This window comes from Vulpes vulpes, chromosome 4, assembly GCF_048418805.1.
Source record: "Vulpes vulpes isolate BD-2025 chromosome 4, VulVul3, whole genome shotgun sequence".
Lineage (NCBI taxonomy): Eukaryota > Metazoa > Chordata > Mammalia > Carnivora > Canidae > Vulpes > Vulpes vulpes.
Genome location: NC_132783.1, coordinates 91274289 through 91296462, shown reverse-complemented (window position 1 = coordinate 91296462; position 22174 = coordinate 91274289). Strand labels below are relative to the sequence as shown.

Sequence of the window (22174 nt, the reverse complement as noted above, 5' to 3'; positions counted from 1 at the left end):
GCTCTCCAGGCACGTGGTCATCGGCTGGCCAGGGGCGCTCAGCCAGAGGGAAGCGCTGAGAAGCCCGGAGCCCCGAGACCAGGTCTCCGCCACCAACCTGCTGTGGCCTCCGGCCATCGCTCCTCCCTCGGAAACTCATTTGTCCTCTGGACAGAGGCTTGGGCTGGAGGCACTGTGGCCTTGGTCCCCTGGGGCGCTCGCTTGGGGGGGGGGGACGACGGGATGGCCTCGGTCAAGGGCAATGACATCATTCAGATCTGGCTGCCAGGGGCCGGGGGCTGCACTCGGACCGCCCTCCGGGGGATGCTGGTCAGAATGGCTCGGAAGGCTTCTAATACTTTCTGGAAGAGTTGCCCCCAACCCCCGCCCCCTGCCCGGAGAGTTGGTCCGCAGGAAAATACTGCACATTGGCGCTGCTTTTGCACTTGCCCGAAGCCCTTGTTCCCATGTGTTTGTCTCAGGCTTCACCTTGAGCCTGTGAGTGGCGGTGGGGACGGACTCGCTTCACTTTCCAGACGAGGAGGGAGCGACCAGGGGTTTAGGCGGCTTTCCCCGGCTCATACCACGCGAGCAGGCTACAAACCGGTGTCTCCAGAACCCGCACTGTCCCCTCAGGGACCCCCCGGTGGCACCTCGGGCGGGGCTTGATGCTCTCCCGGGTGGCTCAGTGGCTACGGCCACGCTGCAGCCCGGACACCTCTGGGCCCGCCTGGGACCGCCCTGGCTGGGGCCGTGTCATCCCAGTGCCCCTGGTTCCACGCAGGTGAGGCAGGGGCCCCGTCTCTGCCCAGACACCACCATCCTCCTTGCAGTTGCCTCTGCGGGGAACAGCCCCGCAGGCCGCATGAGTTGTCAGTGCGTCCCTGCCCTGCGCGATGCACCTGCTGCCCCGCAGCCCGCAGGGGGCCCTGCCCTCAGGCTTGGCCAGAACCCAGCTTCCTTCTGCTTCTGCCCCTGGCGGGGGGCTTCGGGAGCAGGTCCCGGCTGGCCCCGCCACACGAGGCCGGGGCCCTGGTCCTCACCTGAGGGCGCTGGGGCCCCAGGAGGACCCGCGGGACTGGAGGACCCCCAGCCTCTGCGGATGGGGAGCGCGCCGACGATCTGGGTGAGGAGGAAGGATCTGCCGGCGCCCCCCATGAACAGAGGACTCCCTCGTCTACGGTGTGTCCGTGTCCAGAGCCGCGGACGAGGGGCTTACATCACTGCACGGACGGAGAGGACCCTAGGGGGCAGATGGCAGGGAGCAGGGTGCAGGCAGGAGGACGGCCGGGGCGGGGACGGGGGGGCCACTGGGACACCTGCTAGAAGTGAGCCTCATTCCCCACGCCCTTCTTCTCGAACTTTTGCCTTAGCTCCGAGACCAGAGCCGACTGCGTGGGGCCTCCCGCCTCGGGCTGCAGTGAGCCCTGGGGCTGCCGAGGGCTGAGGGAGCCCGAGACTGTAGGCACAGCCCAGCGCGCCGGGCCCGCCCTGGGAGCCCTGGGAGCCCTGGGAGCCACGGCGGGCGCAGGGGGCGGCGCGGGGGCTGAGGGCGGCGGGGGGCTCCCCGGGCCGTTGTTGTTGCCGTTCTCGTTCTCGTTGGACGGATCCTCCTTGAGCGCGAACTTGGCGGCGGCCTTGGTCCTCCGGAAACGGAGCCACTCGACGCGGACAGCCCGGGGCGCAGGGCTGGGCCGCTGGCGGAGCACGCGCCGCACAGGCAGGACCCTGCTGGACTTCTTATTGCGCCAGAAGGTGGCGGTGGAGATGAGGACGGTCAGGGCCACGATGATGGCCATGAGGCCGGCCAGGACAGCCACAGCCTTCAGGGGGTTGTCCTTGGTCTGCATCAGGAAGGCAGCCACGGGGCTCCGCGACAGCGTCTGGAAGACAGAGCCACCCCCTCGCCTTCTGCTGCTCTGGCCCCCCAGAGCCTGGCGGCTCTTGGACTTGCTGGGGCCAGGCACCCCTTAAGGATCGGAGGAGCACCTGGGCTCCATCCTGGAAGGAACGCATGGACCATGCAGCGCTCCCGGAGAAATGCACCAAGAGAGCGTGTCGAGTGTGCGAGCAGCCTCAGATTCAGCTGGACGGCCCCTTGGGAGGAGGGGCCGCTTCCCTCCAGCGACCAGCGACCGGGCCCCACCTGGCGAGCGTACCAGCAAGTCCCTTAGTGAGATGGGATCCCAGCAGCCCGGAGCTGAGAACGGCCCACAGTGGCTTTACGTCTGCCTTTTAACGCCCGTTCGGAGGCGCCATCACTGTCCCCGGTTATGGTTACGGGAAAGGAAGTGGGGGCTGGGCAAAGCCCAAATAAAAAGTGTTGAAATTAGGATCACCTGCCACTTGATCCCAAAGCCCACACGTCCGATGGCGCCGGCGACCGGTGCTGGCACCGAGTGTCCCCCGGAGGAAGGCTGGGGACGGTCTTCCTTCCTCTGACCACACCGCAGCAAGGCCCAGCTGGCCCTCCCAGCTCCCGCCCAGCCCTGCCTTGGTGCCCACCTCCGTGTCGGTGACGTCAATCTTGAGCAAGGTCGTGGTGCTGAAGGAGGGGGAGCCACGGTCCTTGGCCTGCACCTCTAGGGACCACGTGAAGTCCCCGCCGGGCGTCATGTTGTGCAGAGCATCAAGGGAGCGGATGGAGTTCTTGAGCCGGATCTCCCCGGTGTGCGCATCGATGTCGAACACGTTGGATGGCTCTGCGTGGGTGATGGAATAGTCCACCAGGTTGTTGGGCTCCTCTGCATCCTGGTCTGTGGCCTGCACGTGGGGAGGGTCGGACAGAGTGGGGCTTCGAGGATGACGCCTGTGCACCCTGGCCACACCGGTGGGTCACATGTGGGTGGCTTGCTGGGTTGATGGGAAGCGGTCCTACCCCTACTTGGAGTGCACTGGACTTGGGAGAAGCACTGAGCAAGCTGGGGCCGGGGCCGGGCGCCTACGCCTGTCGTCCCCTTCCACCCTCAGAACGAGGCTGGGCAGCAGGCGTTGTTAAGAGAAAACCCAGAAGCTTGGGTGATGAGCGACCTGTCTAGGGATAGGAACCTGGAAGGAGGGCAGCTGGGACTGAAAGCCTCGTCTGCTGGCTTTCCACACTGGGGAGACCGGGCGGTGGGGCACTGCTGCGAAAGCGGGCAGCCAAACACGGCAACTACCCCAGCTTCGACTGTTTCTTGTGTGAAGGGGCAGCAATACCTCCTTTGTAGAGGTAATTTCTGGGTTGAGGTGGGGATGGGGACATGCAAAGTACCTTAAAAACCCCTGCTCGTCCCGGGAAGCCAGTACGTGGTGTTTTAAAATAAGTTATTATCCTGTGGCGCCTCTTGCAGCAGCTCCAACAAGGCTCTCAGGGAAGCCTGGCTGCCCTCGGAGCTCACCTCGATTTTCACCGGGGTCCCCAGCACCATTGTCTTCTCCTGGATGCTCTTTCCAAACTGAGGGGAGTGGTCGTTGACATCCAGCAGGGTGACGAAGACCTCGGCCAGGCTGTATTTGCCCTCCGTGTCCTCCGCCTTCACGTAGAAGTTGTACCTGGCGGTGGCCTCGGCGTCCAGGCTGGCCCAGGGCTGGGTGTAGATGAGCCCGGTGGACGGGTGGATCAGGAAGCTGCAAGGCACAGGGTGCTCGGGCTCTGCTTGCATGAGCACACACGCATGTACACACGCGGGCAGCCTTGTCGGACTGAGACACCTCCCATGCATTGTGCAGCTTCTCCAAAGGGCCCCCCCCACCCTGGTCCTATCCTGCCCCGTCTAGGCACCCACCTATTAACCCTGAACTTAACCCCTTGCAGGCTCAGGCCCTGCCCCGCCCTCCCGGGGCCCGCCCCTCCATCGCTCTCAGAGCCCAGGAGCTCAGCCTCAGGTCTCTCCTGCTCCCCCCACCCCGACCCTGGGCTCAGGCTCGTTTCTCCAACCCAGGTCCAACCCTCTCCAGGGTCCTCCTGTGTGGGGCACCCGTCCTCTCTGCCCCCTACCTCCCAAATCCCTTGCCCGAGGCCCTGCCCAGGATCCTGGATCTACTTACGGGTCTGCCCCGGGCCCGTAGATGGAGTATTTGACTTCGCCCCACGGACCCGTGTCTGGATCCACAGCCTGGAAGACATAACGCTCCGGGTGGCCCCTGCCCTTGGAGGGCTGCTTCTCGGCAGCGACGCAAGAGGACCCGGGGTTAAACCAACTAGGGACAGCCAAGCTGGAGGCCTGCCCGGGAGCCCTAGTTCTCTGCCCAGGGCTCAACTGTCTGAGGAGGCAACAGGTGTGGATCTGGAAGGCACGCACCCCTCCTTTATAAATGAGGCAGGGGCAGCCCGGATGGCCCCGCGGTTTAGTGTCTGCCTTAGGCCCAGGGTGTGACCCCGGGGTCCTAGGATCAAGTCTCACATCAGACTCCCTGCATGTTGGTGTATGGAGCCTGCTTCTCCCTCTGCCTTCGTCTCTGCCTCTCTCTTTCTCTCTTTCTTTGTGTCTTTCATGAATAAATAAAGTCTTAAAAAATAAAATAAAATAAAATAAAATAAAATAAAATAAAATAAAATAAAAATAAATGAGGAAGGAAAGGGAGATGGGGCCCATGCTCCGAGCTCGGAGTTTATGCCCGTGTCCCCCTTACAGTCATACCCATTGTACCAAAGAAGAACCTGAGCCTCAGAGAGGCCCGGAGCTTGTCCCAGGACACAGTTAATGAGTCTGGGCTTTGCGATTCAAACCAGGAGCCAGGTGATTTCAGGAAGCCCCTTCGTTGGGAGCCCCCACCCCCCCGGGGTAGCCCCCAACCCACCGTGACAGCCACCACGTTGGAGCCCCCCGGCGCATTCTCGGGGATCCTGGCAATGTAGTAGTGGGAGGTGAACTTGGGGACGTTGTCGTTGGTGTCCAGGAGCTGGATCACAATATCTGCAGTGGAGCTGAACTTCTCTGGAGTGCTCACCTCAATGGCCAGGAGCTGGGGGAGGAAGGAACCTAAGGGCTTGTCTGGGCAGTGGCCCGGGGCACCCCGCCCCGCACCCACCTGCCCTGCCCCTCCCTGCTCCGCCGCCAGCCTGCCAGGCCTGCCACCCTCTGCCCGGGCACCCCGAAGGCCCACGGTCTTGAAAGGCGGGCTTTCTTGCAGTTCTCAGGGGGCCAACTTCCTTGGTCTCCTTGACTTGCATCTTCCTTTCTGGTCTCGATTTCAAGAATTATTTTGTTACATGATATAATTTAATATTTGTTAGGGAGCTTCCCGACTCCTATTCTTTCCTTCTGTTTCCCTGGCTATACTTAGAGGTTTCTTTTTTCAGAGAAAAATCAGTGTGATTGCGTCAAACCGCCCCCCCACAACCTCCCCAAAGTCTTGGCTGCCCAAGACTCGGTTGAAATGATATTGAATCCTTTATTCACTTGATGAGAATTTGCATTTTCTTAAGCAAGGTGCGCCTTTATGTTTCTTGCTTCCTTTACGTCTCTTTGTTAAATTCTCATGGTTTTTTATTGTTGTTGTTGTTATTTAGATGCTGCATAGTTACTACCCTAATTCCTAGGAATTTTATCTTTGGTTGTTATTATAAAAAAAGAATCTCTTATTCCATTATTCTCTTTGCTATTTTTCATACGCAGGAACACTCTCGAATTTGGTGTATTAAGTCTGCCATCGGTCATGTTAGCAACTTTGCTGTGTTTGTTTTTCCAACATTTCTTAGATTTGTGTAAGCAAACAATAACAACCACTTACAAATAATGATATATTTTTTTTGTCTCTTCCTTTCTGACTTTCATGCCTCTTATTTCCTTTCTTTATCCAGGAATAACATTACTCCAGGAATAGCGCTAAATAATAGCGGTGATAGCAGGCGTCCGGGATTCGTTCCTGACCTCATAGGAAGCTTTCAGAATTCCACTTTTAAGCATGACGTACGCTATAGTGGTGGTAATGTATGTATAATTATAAATAATTATAATAGTTTAAGGGGTGTCAGTGAAGAATTTGTTTTTCCTTTATATTAATAATTATGTATGTTTATATATAACATGCATCATATACATGTGTATAATTTTAATCAGATTCAAAGGAATTTTTTTTTTATCTTCTGCTAAAATTTTTATCAGGATCAGTGACAGATGTCAAAGGCATAGGACAAATACGTTTATCCTGATAATCAAATCGCTTTTCTGCCTCGATCTGTTAACCAGGTGCATGGAGCCCCTTTGCACTCCTAGGGACAGTCACAGTTTGGGATGGGGGCTCCGCAAGGCTGTGTGGGCAACGGGAGCAGGCCCCTGTGCCCTCCCCCTGCCCCCCTCCACCCGGCTGCCCTGTCAGCAGGAGGGGCTGAGGACCTGAGAGGGGGAAGGAGGGCCAGGAGGGCAGAGGAGGGGCAGCAGCGGCAGGGACCCCGCAGGACTGAAGCAGGAGCTCCGAGGACCCTCCAAGGACCCCCCAACACCCCCGTTCAGGGCAGTGCAAAGCGTCACCTGCCTTAAAGGTCAAGACTTTGGACTTTTCAAAGTCAATGGCGGCTGAGTTCTCCACAATGATGGTGACCTGGGCTTCATTCAGGACTGTCAGTGGGACCACGCGGAAGATGCCTCCAGGCCCCACCAGCCGCAGGTTGAACTTGGCATTGGCTCCCTGGGGGAGAGGAAATGGGGAGGTGAATGGGCATAGAATCTCCTTAGTCAGGCTAAGCGAGGAGATTCCTGTGCCCCTAAGCTGGGGAGGTGGGTGGGAGGAAGCCACTTGGCCTGCAGTGGAGACTGAGTGGGGCAACACACGTATAGCCGGGCCCCGCACCGGGCCAAGGAGGGATGGACATGGCCGGACACACAGGCGCTTTGGCTCGGCTACACTTTGTACTTGATCGCGAGGGTCCCCCGCTAAGCAGCTGGCCTCCACTAAGCCCCTCTCCCCCAGCTCCTGGGACGCAAGCGGCCAAGGCTGATGAGCTCAGCTCGGGGCACTGGGAAGACAGGGTGGAGCGCAGGCCCCTGCACCTGGTCTGAGTCGTTGACGGTGATCTTCAGGCCCCGCAGGATCTCTCCCTGCGGCGGGTGCTCATACATGGACAGCTCAAATCTGTTCTGGGGCCCACTCTCCCCGTAGAACGTAGGCGGATGGTTGTTGAGGTCCACGATCCTGACGGTGACCGGGACCATGGCCTGGGCAGCTGGGACACCTGCAGAGCTGACCTCGGTCACCTGGGGTGGGGACAGGTGGCTATTGCTGTGAGCCCAGAGACCAAAGGTGGCCCCATGGACCTCGGCCTCGGGTACTCGTCCCCACGCATAATTCCCCCTCTGTAGGTGTGGCTGCCCTACAGATTTCCTTCTGACTGCACACGGCAAAGGGGACGAGACACACTTAGTCCTGAGACCACGCAGACCATAACTCGTGTTTTCTAGCAGACTCTCTCCCTTGCCGGCTCTGATGAGACGAGAGGCTTGGGTCCCAAGGAGCTAATGGTGACCCCCTGGCCAATAGCCCCCTGGGAACTAAATCCTGCCAGTAATCTTGTGAGCTTGGAAGCCAGTCCGTCCCCAGTCTGGCCTTCGGATGAGAACCTAGTCCTGGCTGACAGCGTGGTGGCAGCTACACGAGAGACCCTGAATCTGAGGACCCGGCGAAGCTGAGCCTGGAGTCCTGGTCCACGGCGACTGCGAGGTATAAGTGTGTGTTGCTTCAGGACACTAGGTTTTCGGGAGCGTTGCTGCAGCCCTAGGTGACCTTATGGGGATTAGTATTGAGCCTATTTCACAGACGAGGCACAGGGGGCTGAGAAGTCCTGGGGTCACGCAGCTGCTGAGAGGCCGGGCTGGGGCAGGAGGAGCTCACAGGTGTCTGATTCCTCACTGAGCACTCCCCCCACCTCCCCACACCGGCCCCTCTTTGCAGCCAGGCAGGTACGGGTTCAAATCCCCATGCTGCCACATTCTGTCCTGGTGTCCGTCTGGCCAGGGGGGCTGCAGGGAGGGAGCGTGGAGACGCAGCAGCAGACACCAACACGGGTGCCGCAGCCGGGCCAGCACAGGCCCGTGTGGACCACCCGCTGCAGTGGGCACTCCCCAGGACTGTACCACCCCCTGCCTGCCCTGGGAGCAAGCTCGGCCCTCCTGCCCTGAAACTCCATGCCCTGGCACCTCCACCGCCTGACCCGCTGCCCTGGACCCCCTTCCAGAAGCCTCCACCTCCGCGGCCTAATTCCTCCTCGGTTCTCGCCCGTCGCCAACGTCACACCAACACCTCCTCTACCTTCCAGCTCTGCTCGACCTCTAACCTCTCCTGGGCTTGCTTCCTCTGCGGCCACAGCCCTCCTCACTCGGCCTCCCAAGCTCCCACGGCTGTGCTTTCAGGCAGTGCCCCTCGGTCCCCACGGCCACCCCTCGCCCTGGGCAGCCCCGCCCCCCAAGCCCACCTTCCATAGCCCCCTGCAGGCGACACTGTCTCCCGGGTGCCAGCCCGTACCCCCGGGTGCCGATTTCAATGTCAGGGTCCCGAGACAGCTACACTCTGCATGCCTGTCCTCCCGGACCTGCCTCCTGTCCTGCGCTCCCCATAGCATCACCCCCGGGCCCCCTCCCTCCCCTTCCCTCATCCCTGATCCCCCTCCCTCCCACCCCTTTCCCTCACCCCAGTCCCCCCTCCCTACCTTTCCCTCACCCCAGGCCCCCTCCCTCCCCTTTCCCACACCCCAGGCCCCCCTCCCTCCCCTTTCCCTTACCCCAGTCCCCCCTCCCTCCCCTTTCCCTCACCCCTCACAGCCACATTCTGTGGAGTCTGCCTCTTTCATATTTTACAATTTGACTATTTCTGTGATTCCCCCTCCCTCATCCCCAAGGGCCTTCATGTATCACCTTGACTAATGGCTCTGCCCCCCTGCCCCTCACCCAGGTTCCCCTAAACTCAGGTGGGGACCAGGGTTCTCAAACCCTAGGCTGGGACTGGTGCCAGAATCACTTGGGGTCTCAGGACGTGCAGAGTCCCGGGTTTATCCCAGACACACTAAGCTCCTGTTGCCGGACCGGGACCTGGAAATCCTGCTGGCCGAGGTCTGGAGACCTGGGAACCGCCCCCCCTTCCCCGCCCCCGCCCTGTCTAACGCAGACAGGATGAGCTTTTAAACAAGACTCTAATCATGCTCAAAAGCCTTCAATGGCTCTTTACTGATCTCGGGCAGGACCAGCTCCTGATAATTTGCAGACCCAGTGAAAAATGAAAATATTTTTTAGCAAAAACCTTCGTTAAAAAAGTGTTTGAAAATACGGTTAAAAAATTATCCAGAATTTCAAGACAGCAAGAGCAGAGCATGATGCCCAGCAGGGGACCCTTCTAATGGTGATCCCTGTGTGATTACACAGACCGCATGCCCACAAAACCGGGCCTGTTCCAGGAAAACAACCGTATGTCACATTCAGGGCCTTTACCCCCCTGGGCCCAGCCTGCGTCAACCACCTCTCTGTCCTCGCGCTGCCTGTGCGTGGACTGTGCTCTGGCCCCACGACTGCGTCCTTGCTGCGTCCCTAGTACCTCATGTGCCCTCACCACCAGCCTTGGCTCAGGGGGCTTTCCTGGCCCAGGGCGCCCCAGTCACCCTCCCCCCGCCGCAGGGATGCCCTTCCGGTCTCAACCGGCTGGTCCTACCCATGCTCGTGGCCTTGCAGGTCAGTCCTGCCTCCTTGTGAATTCACATCTCCCCTTGCCAGGGGCTGTGTGGTGTCTGCAGCATTCACACAGGCTGTGTGATGTGGGTGCTCTGTGGGGCAACACCTAGCTCCCTCCCTGGTGCCTAGTGGGTGCTGGGGGTGGGCTGGGTCTCATCACCATTGGAATCTCCCAGGGCCGGAGGGTGGGAGGAACAGCCAGGCTAGGGGGAGGGTACCTGTACGTGCAGCTCATACACGTCTCTCCTGAGCTGCGCAGGGCTCTGCATGACGGAGATGACTCCAGAGGTCTCATTTATCTCGAAGGCTCCGTCACTCCCTGTTAATGGGGAAAAGATGTGCCCTGCAGCTCCACACGTGGCCAAGGGAGGCCCAGGGGGGGCCACACCAGGTGCTCCTGTAGCCTATTTATTTTTTAATCTTTATTTATTTTTCGAAGGACTTTGCTAATTTTATTTTTTTTTATTTATTTATTATTTATTTATTTATTTATTTATTTATTTATTTATTTATTTTTACATTTTTAAAATTAAAATTCAACTTGCCAACATATAGTATAACACCCAGTGCTAATCCCATCAAGTGCCCTCCCATCTTCTAGAACGATTTATTTATTTATTTGTTTGTTTATTTATTTATTTATTTTAAAGATTTTTATTTGTTTATTCATGAGAGACACAGAGAGAGTCAAAGACAGGCAGAGGGAGAAGCAGGCTCCCTGCGGGGAGCCCAATGTGGGACTCGATCCCAGGACCCCGGGGTCACCGCCTGAGCCGAAGTCAGACGCTCCACCGCTGAGCCCCCCAGGCGTCCCCCCTATTCTAGAATGTAATTCTATCATCCGGATCTGGCCAGTGAGGAAACTGAATTTCAGAGGGGCTCAGTAATTTTCCGAAGCTGACACAGCGAGTGTAGACCTGGGGCATAAACGCCCTTCTGAGTCTAGCTCTCAGCTTTCACAGAACTTTCCTGCCCTTATGGGCCACCTGTGTGCATGTGGGCGTGCACGTGTGTGTGTGTGTGTGTGTGTGTGTGTGAGTGATGGAGAGAGGAAGGGAGGCACAGACCCAGAGGTAGAGAGACAGGGAAGGGCAGAGAGGAGAGAAAGGGGCCGGGGCTGCAGGAGGAGGAGCAGAGGCGGGAGAGGAGAGCAGGGGGGACGTGGGTGCTGGGGTGGGGAAAGCTGCCTGCTCCACCCGCGTGGGCTGCTGGCAGGGGGCGAGGGTGGGCCCAGGGGTCTGAGCGAGAGCACAGCCACGCGAGCAGGTCCCCGAGCAGGTGCCAGGAGTGATGATCCCACCCAGGAGCCCGGCACTGCGCAGACCGACGGGCCCCGGGGGCCACGGAACCCGCCCGGGGCCACCTGGACCTGCTTAGTCACAGCTCAGTGGTACAAAGAACACAGTCTTGGCACCAGGACACTTGGGTTCCAACCCCATGGGGAACGGGGGATGGCCTGCTGGCGTCTCGGAGCTGCTCTCATCCACAGGCAGCGCTAATGTAGGGAGTGCAGTTTCATCGTGGCATCTAATTCATTTAATTCCACTATATGCTCTAGGTCAGGGATTTTTAAAGAATGGGAGCGGTGCCTGAGGCGCTCACTCAGCTCGGTTTCCTACTCCTGGGTTCGGCCCAGGTCACCACCTCAGGGTCCTGGGATAGAGCCCCAGGTCAGGCTTAGGGTTCTCTCCCTCCTCCTCCCTCCCCAAAAGAATGAGAGAAAAAAAACAGGTTTAGAAAGAGTAAGAAATGTTGCTCCCTCTTTTGCTAATTAAAGTGTGGCCAGGGCGGAGGGACAGGAGTCGGTGCCACCCACGTTGCTCTCAGTCCCCGCCCCCCACACTTGCTTCTCTCCGTGTCGCTGGACGTGGGGGCCAGCAGGGGTGGAGCACAGGCCCAGGAAGGCTCGTCACCTCCTGGAGGAACCCAGCAGGCCCCCCACCCCCATACACCTTGTACTTGTACGAATGAGGAAACTGGGACCCGGGGAGGTCTGGGCAGGTCACTCTGATCACCAGGAGCTGGGAGCTGGAGCCCAGCAACGGACCCATCCCCAGATGGCTCCAGACTCACCGTTCAAGAGGCTGTAGAGAATTTGGTTGGGTTTGCCTCGATCTCCATCCATGGCAACCACCGTCAGTACCTCCGAGCCCTTGGGTGAGCAGAAGTGGTGCCTGAGGCCAGTAGTGATGCTGGGGCTCGCCCCTCCCCAGACACCTGCCCCCATGGGGGGGGGCGCCACCGCCACCCAAGCCAAGGGCCAGGCCTCGGCGTGGCCCCCACCTGTCTACGGGGCCCGGGGCACCGCTGCTCCCTGTCTCTCCCCCACGTGGGTCGGTGCTTGGCCACCCAGGGACAGTCGGGCCTCCCAGCGGGCCTCGTCCCCACAGCCCGCCTTCCCACATGCAGCACTCAGCTCCGGCCTCCACCGTCTGGCCCTGCAGCCTCGCCCTCCTGCCTCACCCACCTTCTGCCTTCAGGGCCACGTGGAGGGAGGGTTGGGGCCAGGGCGAGAGGGGCCGGGCACGGGGGCTCCAAGGCAAAGCCCAGGAACGACGATGCTGGCCTGGGCCTCAGCCTGCCGCCCTCTGGGCCCCTCTCCCCGGCCCAGGCGCCCTGGTGGCTGCATCCTGACGGCCGTGCCTCAGCCGCCCCGTCCACCCTGAGTTCCGGGAGCCCCAGGGGCACTGGCCCGCGTCCCTCACGCTGCGCTCGTCTCCACCACTCAGCCGTGGCTCCTGGACAAGCGGCACCCCAGCCGGGGCCCAGCGCGGGAGCGCCCGGGGCATCGCGGCCCAGTCTCATCTGGTCTGGAACCGTCCGACCGGAAGGAAGGCCTGAGGACGCAGCGCCGTTGCCCAGAGCCCTGGAGCCTCGGGCGAAGGCTGGGCCTGCTGTGGCCTCCAGCGAGCCCCCCTCTGCCGGGCGGAGCCTCGGCCCCTCCCGCACCCAAACCCCAGCGATGGGCCCCCACAGCCTCTCCTCCCGGCCCTTCTCAGGGGCTGGGGGCGTCAGGCCGCCTGAGCCAAGACGTGGCCACCGCGGCGGCGGCGCCAGCAGGTGCAGCCTCCCCCCTGCACCCCCACTGGCCCATCCACGGCCAGCCCTGCGGGGAGGGCCCAGAGCCGGGGCCCAGGGCTCCCGAGGCAGCGGAGACGGGGGACCGGGGCCGAGGGGCCAGCCACCCACCGGAAGGGTGTCCTCATACACGTAGCCATAGTAGGGTGTGCCCACAAAGATGGGGGCCATGTCCTGCACGTCCTCCACGTTGACTGTGACTGTGGTGGTGGCTGACAGCACCACGTCAGCCCCTCGCAGCCTCCCTCCGCCATCCTGCGGAAGAAGCAGGTGGTTAAGACAGGGGCGCCCCGGGGCCCCCCCACCGCTGCTTGGCCTGAGACCAGCTGCCTTCTCTGATTTCTCTTGGCTCCTGCGTCACCTGGGGACCATCTCCCCCTCACAGGACTTGTTTAAAGGAGCTGATGCCCGGAAGTCTTAGGCAGCGCCTGGTACGCACGAGGCACCCACGGGCGTTGCTTTGGGGAAAAGAGACGTGAATTCTGTCTCCAGGGAAATCGTGGCCGACAAACGGCAGGGGAGGAGAGGGTCAGAGCCCAGTTGCCCCTCCTGCCGGGAACCCAGCTTCAGACGCCCCCTGAGGACCCGCTGAGGCCTGAGTGGCCCGCACCTGAGCCCAGGCCCGCAGGTGGGTGGTCTGGACCGCAGCGCGGCGGCCTGTAGCCAACATGTGAGCAGCAAAGGCCTTTCCTTTCCTGGAAAGGGAAGTGCTGGGCCGAGACGGAGGGCTGGGCTTCCCGCCCGCAGGGGGCTGAGCGGCCACTTGGGCTGAGCGCCTGCTGAACCTCAGGTCCCACATCACGCACCTTAGAGACCCGAGGAGCTCAGCTGAGCCTCACGGGTGGCCAGATGAGGAAACGGAGGCCCAGACAGGGAGAGGTGAGGTGAGCAAGGCCCCGCAGACGGAGGGATGTGCCCGGAGGCCAGGCTGTGGGGGGGTCGTGCTCACGGGGTGGACACCCCCTCCAGGAGCCAAGGGGCCATCTTCGGCCCACAGACTGCAGTCTGGGGACCGCGTCCACGCCTCTCCAGAGGTTGTGGTAGCTGCACCCCTGTGCCCATTGCACGAAGTGCCCCCAGCCTCTCCTAGGACCTGAGCCTGCTCCAATCCGAGGGTCACTTCCCCACGCCTCCCCATTACCTTGGCGACCACGGTGACGACATGGGCTCGGGCCTTCTCGTAGTCCAGGGTGGCCCCGGCCCGGAGGCGCAGCACGCCGCTGTGACGGTCCACGGCAAACACGGTGGCCTGTGCACTCTGCAAGAGCGGGGGGGTGCGCTGGTCCTCGGACTCGGGCCCGGGCCGGCCCAGGGGGGGCCCTGTGCCACCCTCCGTCGGGGAGCCCCAGCCGTGCTGGCCCTGGGCCTCTCCCGTCCCTCAGTGTGCTTCCCACCAGCCGGGCCCGGAGTCCCCCACAGGTACCCAGCAGGTGCCCTGACCCACAGCAGCGGGGACTCGGAAGCCAGAGACGGGGAGGCCTTCTGCATCTGCAGGGAAGCCACTGCGGCGGGGGTGTGGGGGACCAGGGGATGATCCCCCAGCCGGGACGGGGTTACTGTGCATCACGGCCGTTAGCTGAGCTTTACAGGCAGCTAATCCCGGCCGCCCGTGGGCAGGTGCCGGTGTCTTTCCCACTGTGGACATGAGGAACGAGCTGGGAGAGCCAGGCCCACGAGGAGGGGGCAGGGTCTCCCCGGAACATGGGGCGCCTGGGGAATTCTCCAGAACCCCCCCCCCCGCCCAGGTCCTGGCTGCCTTGACAGTGGTGAGAGCAAGGGACAGACTGAGAACAAAGGAGCAGCGGCTGGTTCCTGCAGAGCCCAGGGAGGAGGAGGAGGAGGAGGAAGGGGGCTCTGCTTTTGATGGGGTTGCAGGGGGATGGACAGGGGTAGGCAGGGGTGTTGCGGCACTGCTCCTCCTGACGGGTCGCCCTTTGCCCTTCCTCCTCTCCACAATCCTAGGCCCAGCCAGACTTTCCTCCAACCCTGAGTGGGTGCAAATGAGCCCAGCCCTCTCCCGGGGGAGTGGTTGGGCGTAGAGAGCTGAGGCTCCCGGGTATCTGGGGACAGGGTGGCAGGGGATCTCCGAGGAACCCAGGGTGGGCCGGCCAGGGCAGACAGCTCCCACCCAGGGCCCTGTCATGTCCCCGCCAGCCCAGCCCTGTGGATCTGATGGGACCCCTCTGACAATCTTTGGCAATAGTAGAGACCCCGACTCAGGACCTTGGCGATGGAGGCGGGGGCCGTCCAGGTGTCCCCTCTAGCCCAGGCCCCTGCAGTGCCCCGTGTGCCCGGTGTGCCCCTCCTTACCTGCAAGAAGTAGGTGACACTCCCTCCAGAACCTGTGTCCTTGTCCACCGCGTGGACCTTTATGAGACTGCTCCCAGGAGGTATGTCCTGAGGGGTCACAGCCATTGAGGGCTCAGTCCCAGGGCAGAGAGAGAACGCTCAGGGGGCAGGGGGTGAGGGAGCCAGAGACAGGTGCAGTCAGGGCATGAAGGGCTAAGAAGAGGTGAAGAGGTGATAGGTGACGATGAACCCAAGAGCCACCCACTGGGGGCCCGGCAGCCCTGGAGGAGACGTGCCAAAGTCGGGGCGGGGGCGGGGAAGAAGGCAGGGGACCCAGAGGGACGAACAGACAGCCTCCAAAACCAAGACTCCCAAAAGACAAAGGGTTTCAATATGGAAAATATGAAATGGGGGAAATGGTTAATAGACACATTCAGCACTGCCAGGGGTCACGTGCCTACCATTTAGGCCAAAATGAAGTTATCTTCTTCCTACTGGATTAGCAAACATTACAAAACTCGAGAGTCGGGACACCTGGGTGGCTCAGCTGTGGAGCAGAGTCCGCCTTCGGCTCAGGGCGTGACCCCGGGGTCCTGGGATTGAGTCCCCGCGGGGAGCCTGCTTCTCCCTCTGCCTGTGTCTCTGCCTCTCTCCCTGTATCTCTCATGAATAAATAAATACAATCTTTACCAAAAAAAAATGAGAACCTCCAGTGTTGCTGAGGGATGGGAGACAAAGCCCCCCCCTTCCCAGAGCCTAGGGGAGAGGGCAAGCAAGCTCCACGTCGGCACCTCCCCCGGGCACCCACGCTTTCAACCTACCCATATCAAATCGTGGCCTGTGTCTTAGGGAAATCACCCTAATTAGCTATAGGGCCGTTTTACGTTTATGTGTTAGGTTCAGGATTTGATGCTTCTTATGACAGCAAAAACTTAAAGCATCTTAAATACCCAAATGCAAAGGACGAGTTCAGCGAGTGGTGGACCGTGCACCAAGTGGAAGCGATTCAAACCATAGTTAAGCCTGGACTTCACGATCACGGAGGGAACGCTGACGTTGTACGTAGGCGAAAACCAGCACAGAGGAAGCGGGGGTCCGGCATCGTCCCCGCAACGGAAACAACCACAAGCAAAGCGATCCCGTGAATCACCCGAACCTGACAAGGGTGTCTCCAGGCAGAGGGATCGGGGCTGATTTTTGAACTTTTTCTCCTGCCTTTCTACATATTTCACGTTTCCCCAGGAAACACACGTCATGAGCGTAACAGAAAACAGTACACGGACGTTCCCGTGGATCAAAACGAACGTGGGAGGGGTCGGCAACAGAGGTGGGGGGAGGACACAAAGTGGGGGCTCTCCGGAGGGCAGCGAGCGACGAGGGGGTGCTCGTCACCCCGGGTCCAGGTGGGAGTGCCTGGGGCCTCCTGCTTACCTCAGGCACCTGGACCATGTAGGGCTCCCGGATGAAACTGGGGGCCTCATCGTTGGCATCGGTCACCAGGATCGTGACTTTCTCTGCCACCTGCAAAGGGGCAAAGGGGACAGGAGTTGGGGCAGTGCGACTTTCTGGGCAACAAAAGGACGGGGGAGGGGGGGGATGCCCTGGGGGGATGTCTCTGCCCGATATCTCCCCTTCTTCATACCCTTCCTCCCTCCCCTCTTCCCTGCCTTCCTGCCTTCCTGCCTGCCTTCATTCATGCAACAGATATTAGAAAGCAACCACGCGGTGCCAAGCACTGTGTTCCATCCCAGAGACAGAAGGCACAAGCTGATGGCGTGCGTTTTGCAGACAGGGCTGGCAGGCAGAACCGACACAGAGAAGGAAGGTGGTGACCTCCTGCGGGGCGGGAAGGGCGGCGGCAGGCACGGGCGGGCACTGGGCAACAGGTAAACGCACGCCATGGGTCTAGGAAGCTGTCCCCAGAGGCCCCGAGAAGGGGCAAGGGGCCCAGCCCGTGGTGGGATGGCAGGAGCTTCTGCAGCAGTGCGTCAGAGGAGAGGGGCAGAGGCAGAAAAGCCCGTCCGGAAGGAGGAGCAGCACACGCGAAGGCAAAGAGGAGTGACATGCGTGGTGGGTTCAGGGAACATAAGCAGATTCAGGGCGAGATGGCTGGGAGCGTGAACGTGGGAGAGGAAGTGGGTGAGACAGATGGTGCGGGATGGGGCGGCCCGGGGTGCGGGAGGTGGCTTGGGCCCCGCGTGTCCTGGGGTGGCGGGGGCGGCTGTGGGCGCCTTCAGGGCCGGGCTGTGGCTGGTCTAACGTTTCCAGGTGATGGCTCTGGCTGAGACGGAGTGGGGTTGGGTAGCCTGGAAGCTGGGGGCCCCTGCAATCGCCCCGGCAAGCACTGATGAGGGCTGGGCGGAAGTGCTGGCCGTGGGGGAGGAGGGGACGGAGAAGCCAGCTCTGGGTGCCTGCAGGGTCACCTCGGGTGACCTGGCCGGGGCCGGTCGGTGCAGGCAGATGGGAAAGCGAGGTGCAAGGGGTGCACGGGGTGCACCGGGGAGCACATCCTGCTGGGCCTCGGCTCGGCTCCGAGCTGCCCTTGAGCCCCTAGAGGTTGGAGGAGGGAGGGTGGCCGGGCGGGAGCCGGCGCTGCCAGGCGTCAGCTCGGGGTGCACTTACCAGATTCAGGCCGTCCGAAATGCTGATGACAGCCTCGATCTCGTCCTCCCTCTGTAAGGCAGAAGGACTGGGTGGGTGTGGGGGCCTGACAGATCCGGGCTCTCCCTTTGCCGCCCCCACTGAGCCCCCCGGAGCAGACCCAGGCCTTGCGAGGGAGCCGGGTGCAAGGCGGGGGGGGGGGGGGGGGGGGGGGGGGAGAAGGTTGCCTCTGGCCGTGCCTGGGGCCTTGCTTCGGGTCTCGGCACATCGGGAGCTCTCCCAAACCCACGGGGCCACTGAGGCACCCCGAGAGAGCGCTCCCTGGAGAAGGGGGACAGATGCTAAGCCCGCGTGCTGGGCTCCCAGGGGAGGGGGTTCCCCTCCCAGCCCCCTGTGATTCCACAGCAGGTCTGCGGTATCTCGGGCTCTCCTCCGTCCATGGTGGGGCCACGGGGAGGGAGGTCCCCAGGGTGCCGGGGAGGGTGCACCGTCACACCTCCGCCCCGGTGTCCCTACAGCGGTCTCTGACACCAGCCTCTCCTTCTCCACCCGGGTCTGCAGCTGGTGGAGTCCAGCGCCGGCCCCGGGCTGGCCAGAACCCCCGGCAGAGGCCCAGTTAGGGGGCCAGCCAGGCCCACCAACCCGGTGCGCGGCCCCGAAGAGAAATGTAGCCCATGCCCCGGCGCCTGCAGGTGCAGAAAGGGGCAGAGGTGTGGAGGCGTGAAGTTTTACCAAACTCAGGCCCACTCTCCAAGCCACACTTTCCCCGGCTGGCTCAGCCCGTAGAGCACCTGTTGATCCCAGGGTCGTGAGTTCGAGCCCCATGTTGGGAGTGGAACTTACATTAAATAAACAAAAAAACACTCTTTCCAGCCCTGATCTGCTGTCCCTTTCCTTTGGCTCATGGGGTCTCTCCCAGGACAACCTCCAGGGAAACCCACAACCGACGGAGGTTTGTCTGCACACGTGGCAGGCAGCACTTGTCACCCCCGTCCATACCTCCCTGTCCAGCTCTTCAACCAAGGTGATGTTTCCGAAATTGGGGTCAACAGAAAAGACACTTCTAGCGCTGGGGTCAAAGCTGATGTGATAGGAGACGGGGTCTCCCTCAGGGTCTGTCCCATTTAGAGTATATACGTGAGAACCTGGAAGGAGACACGGAAGGGGGACTAGAATCTGGGACCCAGCTTTTCCCCAGAGTGGCATCTGTTCAGGGCCAAGGATTCAGCCGTTCAGTTATAAAGCGGGTGTTCAATTCAGAGCTAGAGGTCCCCCTGAAGTGAGCACCCCCCCACCATCATGACTCTTCATCGCTGTCAGTGAGGAGCTAGAAGCAGCCACTGTACGGATTGTAATCTGTCACACAGGTTACGGAGGAGCCTCGGTCGGCGGTGTCTAAGTTCAGGACGTCTGTGTGGTACTGACCCTGTCCCAGGAGCCAAGACCTGGGGTCCCGGGGGGTGGGGGATGGGAGGAAAGGGAGGAGCCAGGACGGCAGGGGGGTGACCCACGGGCAGCGTGGTGTCCCCACGTCTGGATTAGTGTCTGAGTAGGTAGATCTCTCACCCTGCCCTCCTCTCGGGGCTCCCCACCCAGCCAGCGAGAGGTTAGAAGGGAGAATGTCGTCCTTCCCCCTCCGGCCTGGGGACCCCAGCAAGGTGGGTGTTCCTAGGCCTCTTTAGAGCCTAAAGAGGGGGGGCTCCGGGAGGTAAGTACATTTGCTCAAGGTCACACGGTGAGTCAGGGGCAGTGCCGTGGCTGAGCCAGCGGTTACATCAGGCTGCCAGCCGCCGCCTGCTGTCGGGGTGGCCCCATCTCCCCCCCCCCTTGCCCCCCATCCCGGGTCACCGGGACTGGCCTGGCTTAGGTCTGCACAACAGCCGTGACCTCATTTCCTGCAACCGCACTAGGGAATTGAGAGGGCACACAGGGCTCCCCGGGAGGGCCCACAACCTGGCACCCGCTGTGCCCATGGGCTCCGGGGAGTCACGGGTTCAGTCCTGGTGTCCCGGGGAACGTGGGCCACCCTCAGGGAAACGGGGAGCAGGTGGCTGCCGAGGGTCCTCACCCACAGGGGTGTCCTCTGGGAGGCTGAACAGGGCCATGTTTCCGCTGTCCAAGAAGTGTGGGGCGAAGTTGGCCTGGGCTGCGGGGAGAGCGGGCGCAGAACACTCAGGGTTGGCCCTCTCAGGGCTGGCCCTCGGCTTGCCCCATGCTGGCCCTACACTGGTCCCCGGCTCGCCCCACGCTGGCCCCACGCTGGCTCCCGGGGCTGTTCCCATGCTGGCCCTATGCTGGCCCCACACTGGCCCCCAGCTCGCCCCCCAGGCTGGCCCTAGGCTCTCCCCAGGCTGCCCCCACCCCCGGCCCCGCCGCCCCCTCCCCGCCCAGGCGGGGCTCCAGGTACCCCGGCCAGTCTCCGCCCATCACCCGGACCGGGACCGGAACCCCGCGGAGGGGGCCGCGCCCCGAGGTCGCCCTGGGAGCTGGGACGCCCCCGCCCCGCAGCTCCCCCATCAGCCGCCCCGCCTCCCGCCCTGCTTCTGAGGGGTCCTGGCCCCAGAGCGGGTCTCCGGGTCTCCGGGTCTCCGGGTCTCCGGGTCTCCGGGTCTCCGGGTCTCCGCCCCCGCCCCCCCTCCCCCGCCCGGCCCCGAGTCCCAGGCAGGGGAGCGCCCCGAGCCTCTGCACCCCCCGCGCAGCGCCCTCCCCTGCTCCTCGCCCCGACCCCGCGCGCCCCCGCGGCCACTCACCCAGGCAGAGGCGCAGCAGCGCCACGGCCACGGCGGCCCGCGGGTCGCGCCCCATGGCTCCGCGGGCACAGCCTCCCTCGCCGCAGCCGCAGCAGCCGGCCCGGAGCTGGAGAGCAGACGGGGCGGGGCGGGGGTGCAGAGGCGGGGCGCGGAGCAGGGGCGGGGCACAGGGTGCAGAGGCGGGGCGGGAGGGCGCGGGGTGGGGGGCAGAGGAGGGGCGCGGGGGGTGCAGAGGTGGGGCGGGGGGCGCAGGGTGCAGAGGCGGGGCAGGGGGGTGCAGAGGCGGGGCAGGGGGGCGCGGGGTCAGAGGCGGGGCGGGGGGTGCAGAGGTGGGGCGGGGGTGCAGAGGCGGGGCGGGGGGCGCAGGGTGCAGAGGTGGGGCGGGGGTGCAGAGGCGGGGCAGGGGGGCGCGGGGTCAGAGGCGGGGCGGGGGGTGCAGAGGTGGGGCGGGGGTGCAGAGGCGGGGCGGGGGGCGCAGGGTGCAGAGGTGGGGCGGGGGTGCAGAGGCGGGGCGGGGGGCGCAGGGTGCAGAGGTGGGGCGGGGGTGCAGAGGCGGGGCAGGGGGGCGCGGGGTCAGAGGCGGGGCGGGGGATGCAGAGGCGGGGCAGGGGGGCGCGGGGTCAGAGGCGGGGCGGGGGATGCAGAGGCGGGGCAGGGGGGCGCGGGGTCATAGGCGGGGCGGGGGATGCAGAGGCGGGGCGGGAGGGTGCGGGGTGGGGGGCAGAGGAGGGGCGCGGGGGGTGCAGAGGTGGGGCGGGGGTGCAGAGGTGGGGCGGGGGGCGCAGGGTTCAGAGGCGGGGCGGGGGGTGCGCTAAGCGGATGCCAGGGCCGAATCAGCGCGGCTGGAGCCGGCGCGGCCACCCGCGAGCGCGGGGCGGGGCTGGAGGGGCTCCCAGGCGGGCGGCCGCCAGCCCCGCCTCCTTCCTCGCCCCCCTCGCCCAGGTGCGCTGCGCAGGCGCGGTGGGGTCCCCGGCTGCGCGCCCCGGAGGAGCACCGGGTGGGGGGCAGGTGTGTTCCCCCAGATGGCCCCGAGCAGGGGGCCTGGGAAATTGGGGCTCCGCGGGGTCCGCAGGCTTGGCCCTTTGGCTGCAAAATGCACTTTTTAATTTTTTTTTAAAGATTTATTTATTTATTTATGGGGTGGGGTCAGGTGTGTGTGGGTGTGCCAGGGGGAGGAGCAGAGTCCCTTCTGAGTCTGGGGGCTCCATCTCGGGACCCTGAGATCAGGGCCTGAGCTGAAACCAAGGGTCGGATGTTTAACCACCCAGGTGGTCCTGGAAAATGCGCTCTCGGCTCCCAGGCACTTGTGCATCTTCCCATCACCAAATGCTGGGACAAGGACAGGGCGGGCGCTCGTGGAGTGGCCGCGGAGATGCGCAGCCTGGGCCCTTCTGTAGTCACCCAGGGTCTGTAGACCCGACCCGGAGCGAGGATTTCCCGAGGCAGCGTCTTCCCAGGTGCGAGCAAGGCCAGCTTTCCCTTGTCCCGCCCGCCTACCTGCCCCTCCCGCGGGTCTCTCTCCTCGGTTCCCTGCGTGGACAGACTTGCACTGGAGAGGGAATGTGAGGGCGCAGCTCACGGCCCTGCGCGTGCCTGCGCGTGCACTCCTGGGCCACCCATGTGATCTTCTGTGACCAGCACACCCCCTTCTGATGTGAGCATCCCTGCTTTGTTTCCTTTTCTAAGATTTTATTTATTTATTCATGAGAGACCCAGAGAGAGAGTGAGAGACCCAGGCAGAGGGAGAGGCAGGCTCCGGGCAGGGAGCCCCATGCAGGCCTCGAACCTGGGACCTGAGCCCAAGGCAGCCGCTCCACCACTGAGCCCTGGGGCCCTCAT

General features: G+C 62.6%; 1 protein-coding gene across 2 annotated transcripts; it reads right to left on the bottom strand.

Annotated features, from left to right (window-relative positions):
• Positions 1-843: 843 nt before the first annotated feature.
• On the bottom strand, positions 844-20493 carry CDHR1 (cadherin related family member 1). 2 transcript variants are annotated; one of them, XM_026005704.2, is made up of 17 exons: positions 20336-20493; positions 19654-19731; positions 18585-18730; positions 17607-17657; positions 16416-16505; positions 15006-15092; positions 13837-13953; positions 12807-12950; positions 11691-11769; positions 9836-9936; positions 6954-7157; positions 6439-6591; positions 4762-4926; positions 4009-4076; positions 3360-3588; positions 2485-2742; positions 844-1862 (listed from the first exon to the last, which is right to left on the bottom strand). In XM_026005704.2, the coding sequence occupies exons 1-17, from the start codon at positions 20388-20390 to the stop codon at positions 1302-1304; spliced, it is 2586 nt and encodes an 861-aa protein (XP_025861489.1). In that variant the 5' UTR covers positions 20391-20493; the 3' UTR covers positions 844-1301. The 2 variants fall into 2 exon arrangements, with proteins under 2 accessions (XP_025861489.1, XP_025861490.1); XM_026005705.2 differs by lacking the exons at positions 16416-16505; positions 17607-17657; positions 18585-18730; positions 19654-19731; positions 20336-20493 and adding an exon at positions 15446-15534.
• Positions 20494-22174: the final 1681 nt, after the last annotated feature.